Below are 9,012 nucleotides of genomic sequence, written 5' to 3' on the forward strand. Positions count from 1 at the left end.
TAGTTGTGTTAGTTTTAATAAAGAAAGTGTATACATAAACACACTGTGTTGGCAAAATGCAAGGCTTCTTAATGTTAAAGAAGTCATGTCTAGTTAGCACTGTGCTCTGAAGGGCTGACACATGTGTTTAAATGTTTTCCTTCCATTCTAACCAAATGTCACAAGCTCACCTAATTCCTCTTCCGGCAGTCTCACAAACTTCTTGCCTTCAAGCACGAAAGATTCCATGGCCTCCAGATCTTCATTCCACTCTTCGCTTAGCTGCTGGGCCTCAGATGCTGACATCGGTGGTTGTCGTGGAGTGAAGAGAGCTGCCAGATCTGCCTGCATGTGGAAACCAAAACACCACACATCAGAGAGTGTATCTCAGCTTTTTCTTTATTGCTTGTGGGGTGGGACTAAGTCCCTTGTACTGTGGCCACTTCTGGCCTATTGTACCAGCCCCAGATGATAGGTGAGGGTAATTGTGGAATAATTATAATTGGTGGAATGAAGATTGGCAGGGGAAACCGAAGTACTCTGAGAAAACCTGTACCAGCGCCACTTGACCACCAAAAATCCCCCTTGACCAGACCTGGGATCGAACCCAGGCTGCCGTGGTGGGAAGCCAGCGACTAACTGCTTGAGNGATTGAACCCGGGCTGCCATGGTGGAATCCTGAGGAATTTAAAAGTAATGTCAGTTCAGTCTTGAATGAGACAATTAATTNACTGTATTCCCATGATATATTTTCTTCTTATAGTCTGGATGATAAAATAACAAGAACCTTTCCACTGCAACATTCTTCCATCCTTACTTTACTATCGGCAGCAGAAATTAGGATTTTAAAAAGTAAAAACCAGAACAAACTCATATGGTATGAGGTTTGAGGCTTCCCAGCTGGTGACTATGAAGACTACTGTCTCCTGGAACGTGACACTGTACACTTCGGTAGATAGGGACAAATGTTTCAGAGGAACCTGTTACCTCCATCTTCACCACAGAAGAAAAAGACAAGAGCAGAAAACAAATTTTACAAATACAGGGAGAGGGAGGACCAAGACCGAGCAAGTAACAATGCATTCAGTAGAGGTTTCTTTAGGACACCTGTACACATATACAGAATCCACAGTGGCATTGCTCAGAACGTCAATCCCTGATAAAGAGACAGTGACAGTCTCCAGAACGGCACTACATTCCATCTTGATTTGGAAGGGCTGTGCCATAGCTCAAGCGGTTAGTCGCTGGCTTCTCACCACGGTGGCCTGGGTTCGATCCCAGGTCTGGTCAAGTGGGATTTGTAGTGGACAAAGTGGCACTGGGCGGGTTTTCTCCGAACCTTCGGTTCCCCCTGCCAATCTTCATTCCACCAAATTCTCCATCATAATCACCCGGGGCAGGTACAATAGGCCACTGAGTGGCCGCCGTGCCGAGTGGATCCAGTTTGACTCCACCCCCACTAAGAAAATTCTTGCCACAAAAGCTTAAAATCATGCATAATTTCAACATACCTTTGTTTCCTGTTGACGGGCCCATTTTGTGAGATCTGCGCCAGTCTTCTGGACAGATTCAGCAGTGCGTGTGAAATCTACAGCAATTACTTCATCCCATCCACTAAATTTTGACTTGAACATCTGTAATGCAAAATAAAGGTTTGAGAAACAGCCATTACACTGTACTCTGGCATACAGCTTCACACTAGTATAATATTACATTTCAAGTATTCCCTTATCTTCCAGTATTATTATATTGTAACGTGTTTCGTTACTGAATACGCCGTAGAGATCGTTAATTGGTTTATTTAACAATCTACAAATAACGGCTACAATTAATTATAACACAGTTGCGGGGTTTCACACTTTATAACCCTATGCGCAATAATCTGTTACCACTGTTGCGGGGTTTCACACTTTATAACCCTATGCGCAAATCAGCTCACTCTGTCTTCAGTAGTCTACACATTTACAGTAGGGGAGCTATGTATCACTGTATCACACACTCCCTATTACACAATCACACACACGTCCGGTTCTTCTTTCCGCGACGGCTGCTATACTCCAACTTGTAGTCGGCTGACTGGAGAACTGTTGATAACACACTCAGCGACTGTCGCATTACAACTCGACTCGGCGACGGTTACGTTCCAACTCACTTGCAGCCGCTGTGCGGCTCACTTATATAGCCGCAGTGCTTGCCTGTTGCGTAATGAGTGCCACGTCACAGTAGGAAGCGGTTCCGCGTCACTGTGCGCTGCACGTTGCATAGCTACCAGAATGCGGGGACTCGGCTAACTTCGGCTCCGCTCGTGACATCACCACGGGGAGAGTGGCGGGGTGATAACTTGCCTATTACACGAGCCCTACGTTACCGCTACGTGCCGCTAGGGAGGTATGGGTCAACATGTCACAATATTTAACTTTTCTTGGCAACAGAGAGTAAATAGGTGTATTCTTTTTTGGGGTTATTTTATTGTGCTTTAGAAATGCAAAGTAAGGAGATGACAAATGAAGTAGAAAGTATTTTGAAAGAAGCAGTCATGGCCTAACTATGGTACTATCATGAAATATGCCTGGAGGGGCTGAGGACTACCACGAAAAACTTCTGTCATGATAGCCAGTGTGCCAGCCAAGATTCAAACCAAGCACTGCTTACATACTGATCTGGAGCATTATTGCCAGACCAACACATTCAGTACCTTGGTACAGGGAGTTCGAAAAGTAGTGCACATCAAACTAAAAGTTGTTATAAATTGTGTTGCAGTTAATATAATTATATCTCCTACCGCTAGATGGTACTGTAGGAGTACTAACAACGAGTAGAAATGCTATCTGTCGTGTATTGGTCATACGACGTCTGTAGTGTANTTACTGATTTGGAGCATTATTTCCAGACCAACACGTTCAGTACCTTGGTACAGGGAGATCGAAAAGTAGTGCACATCAAACTAAAAGTTGTTATAAATTGTATTGCAGTTAACATAATTATATCTCCTACCGCTAGATGGTACTGTAGNATGGGTTACATGAAAAGCCCTTGCACGGTCAGAAAATTGGAGTGTGGTGTGCTGTATCATGTCATTGAATAGNTGGTCATACGCCGTCTGTAGTGTAGCTTTGTTTACTGCGTGACAGACATGTCGTTTTCCCAAGAACGAGTTTTCATGGAATTGAAGAGTTTTATCAGGTTTTCTTCACTGACGAAGTGTGGTTACACCTTAGTGGCTATATGAACAGTCAAAACAATAGGCTTTGGTCATCTGAAAATCATGTGTTACATGAAAAGCCCTTGCACTGTCAGAAAATTGGAGTGTGGTGTGCTGTATCACGCTGTCGAATAGTGGGCCCAATTTTCTTTGAAACAACAGTGAACAGTCCAGTGTACCAAGACATCATTACACAGTTTATTGCACTTCTTGAAGTTGATGAACATGAGTGCTGGTTGCAGCAAGACATGTCACACATGTAATGAAACCATGCAGTTCTTGCGTGAGTTTTTCGGTGACCATCTAATTTTGAAAGGATTGTGGCGCCAGCGTTAGCCCAATCTGTCACCAGCAGATTCTTTCCTTTGTGGGTACCTCAAAGGAATTGTCTATAAAAACAATCTGCATACACTAGATGACCTCAAGAGGAACATTACGATGACGATTAACAGCATCAGTTTACAGGTGCTCCAGAAAGTGGCCTCAAACATGGTAAAAAGAGCTCACACATGCATTGATGAACAGGGAAGCCATTTTGAACATATGTTGTAAAGACATAATTTGATTTTGCATTTCTAAGATGTAAAGTTATAAACATTAATAGTAAGTGCTGTATGTCTTGTACTTTGTGCATTAAACCAGCAAAATATAATTGCTTTGTGTGATGTATATGACTTCCCGTTCTCCCTGTATATCTATTACAGCGGAGGGTACTGAGAAATTCAGAAGGCAATGAACAGCCCAAGTGGATAGGATAAAGGATAACATGCTCACTAAGACTGTAATACAATACACAACTCAGGGAAGGAGAAATGTTGAGAGGCCTAACCTTGACAGTACAGAAAAAGAATCTTTATTTGCATGCCACATCGATATTGTTTCATATTACACAGATAAACGAGAGCAAAGGTCATAGAAAGGAATCCAGGAAGATGGCTTCAACACCCCTACACCTTTGCCCACGCCTCCCAAGCAGTTTATTTCCTTCTGATTACCTGATCATCCAACTAAATTATTGTATCCATCCATTTCTCATCCCTCCCACATTCTATATGTCTTACCCATCTCACCATTCACAATTTCTTCACCACAATAACATACAATGGAGACTACAAATTGTGAAGCTCCTCATTATGCAATTTTCTCCAGCCTCATGCTGCTTCATCCCTCTTAGGTTCACACATTCTCCTCAGTGTTTTCCCCCTCTCTTACTACAGCAATTAGACTGTGGACTGGAGGACCAAGGAAGTATTTCTGCCTCCTCCACAGCCCGCCCAAATTCCTATCCAGTGGATACCAGGGCTATTTCCCTGGCAGGGGCCTGAAGCTCACCATTCACCTCTATGAGTGCTAAGGAGCTATGCTAAGTCCCATCTGTCTTCATGGTGCCATGTTCAGTTCATCACATCTTTATCACTTACTTGACTTAATTCCTTTAGTTCCGAGTGGAACACAGGGCTCCTGTGAAGCTTCTCCATCCTCTCCTCTGGTTTACCAATGCCTTCACCTCACTCCAGGTCTCTCCCATCTCTGTCATTTCCTCTTCTATTTTCCTTCTCCAGGGTTCCAGTCTAACACGTCATTTTTTCTGGTGCCAGCTGGTTTCCTTAAAGTGTGCCCAATCCATCTCCATTTTCTCTTTTTAATTTGGATGTCAACTGGTTCTTGTTTTGTGAATTCCCACAGATGGTTACTTGATACTGTGTCTGGCCATCTTATGTTCAAAATGTGTCTTAAATGTCTATTTACAAAGCTTTGTAATTTGTTCAAGCTTGTTCTTAATATTTTCCATGTTTCACAGGCATAAAGGAGAACGGCTTTTACGTTAGTATTAAAAATCCATAATTTAGTTTTCGCTGAAAGATTTTTGTTCTTCCATGCCTGATATAATTGTATAAAAGCTATATTTGATTTTTTTATTCTTTGGTTTATGTCTTGATCTGTTCTTTCATCTTTATACTAACTTTAATACTCATAGAAACTTGTCTAAGTTAGATGTGATACCATGCAGTCTGCTAGTTGAGTACCAAAATTTTGGAGAACTTCAATTTTCAGAACATTACCTGTGTTTCTGTACCTTCCTGCACTCTTGTGACTAGGGCATACTCGGGCCGGTCTATCATAGTGAACAGTTCTTGTGACAATTTTACTGCTGCAGCTCTTACCAGACGTGTCGACTTTTTACCAAACCTGTGATTGGAAATAATGACATGCAGCATTATATACCAAAAGAGGAGTCCACAGGACAACATGGTAAGCGTAAAACTTTTATGAATGAAGAGGAACAAAGAAATTATCAAAATTTTGAGTTTAAGGAACGAGCACATCTTTGAGAGACAAAATAGACAAAAGAACAGGAGATGGAGAAAGCTGCATAATGAGGAACTTCATAATTTGTACTCTGCACCAAATATTACTTGCTTACTCCTTGGCTTCCTTCATGACAGATACCATTCTTTTCAATTATTTGTACTTTGCCTCCATCTCTTTATTTCCAGCTCTGGTAAATCATTCTCTACATCTTCCAGAAATCCCAGCTTTGGCCTTTCCACTTCTCTCCTACATTATGGGTTAACCAGATACCATAAGAATGAAGGTGAATAAGATGGGCTGAGCATTATGTAACAGAACTATGGGGTGCAAGGCTGTGGACTGGATTCATCTGACTTAGTAAGTGACCAATGACAAGTTCTTGTGAACACAGCAGGAAGCCCTCAGTTTCCATAAAAGGTGAAGAATTTATTGACTAGATGAGCAAGCATCAGTTTATCAAAATGGACCTTGATCACTTTCATGACAATGTTTTCAGATGCATTTTAACATTTAAGTGACGACCCTTTAAATTGCGGTAATGGCAGCGGGACAGATTTGATTTAAATACCCGCAATTTTANTCCTCTAAGTTTTCTGACCAGAATTTCATATCCATTTCTGATTTTCCACATGTGTGTTAAATGTCTCGCCCATTTCAAATGCCTTCACTTCATCACCCTAATATATGATGAACAAATTATGGAGCTCCTCACTATGCATTTTTCTCTATCCTCCTGTCACTTACTCTTCTTATACTGAACTACTTCCTTCAGTACCCTCAGTCTCTGTCCTTCCCCTTGTGTGGGAAGCAAGTTTCATATCCACAAAAATAACAGGGAAAATATAGTTTTGTATACTTTAAGAAGCAAGACACTGAACTGCATGGCAACAAGCATTACCTTAATTTGATCTGTGGTTCATTTCCTCATTAATGTAATTCACATACAAATCAATACCCATTTCACAACACCACTCTGATTTTTAAAGCATACGGGTCACTACATACAGTGGAATCCCAATGTCACATAACTCAATCTACGGTTTTCACTCATTTAACATTCAATTGCAATTATTCCAAGTCAATATTCTCAGTGCTAAATTTCCCATATCTAGGATTTTCAACTCAGTATTCAAATTCACTGGTTCCCATAAAAACCCTAGATGGGAGTTACACTGTACTTTTACATTCAACAGCTCTGCATTCTGCCCACACAGTGTATTTCTGTTTCATAATAGTATCATAATAAACAGCGACTGTTTCCCTAAACAACATTAACTGGTTGGGCTCTGTCACGGAGATGTAATGTGTTTCCTGTGAGGTACAGACTGAACTCTGCATTCTGCCCACAGTGTATTTATGTGTTCCGTACGGTTCTCACAATAAATAGCAATTATTTCCCTAAACAACATTAACCGGTTGAGCTTTATAATGGAGACACAGTGTTCCCTATTGGTTAGAAACTGATTTCTAAATCTTTAGATGAATTTCAGGTTTTAAAAGGTTAATGAATCCACATGCACAGAATACTACTTACCATACAAACACATCAAGATAACAGTCAAGGATATAAACGTTGCGATTATTGAGAACAGTGTTAACCATTTTGCTGTGGGGGACCTCCACTTGCGGCAACTCCAAATACCCCATGCCCAGTCTCACTTGGTATAATCTTGGCATGGCTGGCATGAAGTCTGCATCAACATGTTCCTGTTTTAACAAGATATATAAATCATATTTCTACAAACTCCAACAAACAAACATTTTATTATGACTGATTTTTCTGAGATGTGACATCATGCATTTACTTATGGTTTATTTAACAAATTTGGTAGCAGCTCAAATATAGTGTCAGATGGTAGGACTGGAGGGAGAATAATCAATTGGAACAGATATGGAAGAAGTGGTTATGGCCTAACTGAGGTACTATTCTGGCATCTGCCTGGAAAGATTGAAGAAAACCATACAAATCTATCAGCACAGTTAATGGCCTGGCCGTGATTCAAACCAGACACCTCCCTACACAAGTCAGAAGCACTATCACTTGAGCCAACTTGAAATGTGTCACTGTGTAAATAAGATCTAAAAGTCTGTGACAATGGTACATTAATACAAACATTATGTTTGTGGACATTATCTATCACCCTGTCTTTATTTAAAACACAACGTTTTGGAGCCCGGATTCTGTGTCCGTCTTCAAGCAAAACCTACTCAGTTGGGCCCAAACGATACAGCTAGTCCCTGTCACTGGAAATAATATTTGACACCGTGTAGTCTGGTAGATAAGTACCCAGTTACCTGACTACGTGGCATCACATTCCAGAAGACGGTCTTTCCTTTCAGAATGGACCACACAGAAAAAAATAATGTGCATGTGCAGTTTAATTCAGGGTTGCAGGTCTACTGCTATGAACTGTACCGTTCTTTTCCATGGCAGAGATTTTACGTATAGTAGGGAGAAATTTCACTGCATGTAAACTGTTCAAGATTTGAAATAATATGAAAGGATCAAGTGTGAGGTATCAATACCACAATAGGGTCATCAGGTGGCATTCCATCTTCATCACCCAGAACCTTCCAAAAGTCTGAACTTTCATCACCCGGCATTTCTGTAATTATCTCTGCTTTATTCTTGCGTTCATTCTTATTGATCTTCTCAGCCATAAGCCTGAAAAAAAGAAAGTAACTGATAAAGACGGAAGTTATTCTAGAATACACAAGCAGAAGAACCCAGTTTTCTGCCCAGGGTATGGTTGCTTTCCTTGTCAGGAAGGTAAGGTTGTCAGCCTTCACACAGGCCACCCTTTATCCCCCAGAAAGATTCCTGGTACTCATTTATATTAGAGGCTGAGTTGACCCCAGGGTCATAATGCAGTTGGAAGGTTTAGGTAAATTGAAAAAATCCACCTCATTGGGACTCAAACCCGCAACCTTCCAGCTTGTAGCATAGTGCCTCAACCAACTATACTACTGCGTTACACACACACACACACATATATATATAATGCCTTTACATGTTTCAGTCAATTAATGACCATCTTCAGAAGGTAAACAACACACAGTACCTCAACAAACAACGAAAGGAGAAGCAGCTCAACAACAAAAACAGACTCTTAACCAACATCATAAAGAAGAAAAGAAAACACTGCTCGAACAGCAAAGGGTGGCAAGCTACCAAATCTCCTGTTGATAGAGGGGGCATGTAGACACAAACCTTAGTGGTTTGATTTTAAATATTAAGAACTTTATTAACATTTTAACTCATAACATTTTAGCTGAATTAACCTTTATTGGACGAACGTCATCATATGATGTCGTTAAAAGTTAGGGCAGCTGGCCGAACGTCATCATATGATGTCGCGGATTCCACGCGTGTAAGGTTTCTTTTAAATTAAATTAAAAATATAAATTGTTGTTCTATTTACATGATTTTTGGTCACCACCTTTATAAGGAGACAGCCTTCCTTCCTGCATGATCTAATGTAATCTAGAGACGTCATATGACGTTAAAAGTAAGGCCA

General features: G+C 40.8%; 1 protein-coding gene across 1 annotated transcript in view; it reads right to left on the reverse strand.

The window, feature by feature from the left end:
- The window catches only part of LOC111864673 (protein flightless-1), a 38,792-nt gene that overhangs the window by 12,795 nt on the left and 16,985 nt on the right, over positions 1-9,012 (reverse strand). Inside the window, exons 13-17 of the mRNA XM_023852084.2 lie at positions 8,021-8,159; positions 7,029-7,201; positions 5,245-5,371; positions 1,491-1,613; positions 171-324 (exon numbers count right to left, since the gene is read on the reverse strand). Coding sequence (XP_023707852.1) covers positions 171-324; positions 1,491-1,613; positions 5,245-5,371; positions 7,029-7,201; positions 8,021-8,159 — 716 coding nt within the window. The remainder of the gene's footprint in view (positions 1-170; positions 325-1,490; positions 1,614-5,244; positions 5,372-7,028; positions 7,202-8,020; positions 8,160-9,012) is intronic.

The sequence above is a fragment of the Cryptotermes secundus genome, unplaced genomic scaffold (assembly GCF_002891405.2).
Source record: "Cryptotermes secundus unplaced genomic scaffold, Csec_1.0 scaffold418, whole genome shotgun sequence".
Lineage (NCBI taxonomy): Eukaryota > Metazoa > Arthropoda > Insecta > Blattodea > Kalotermitidae > Cryptotermes > Cryptotermes secundus.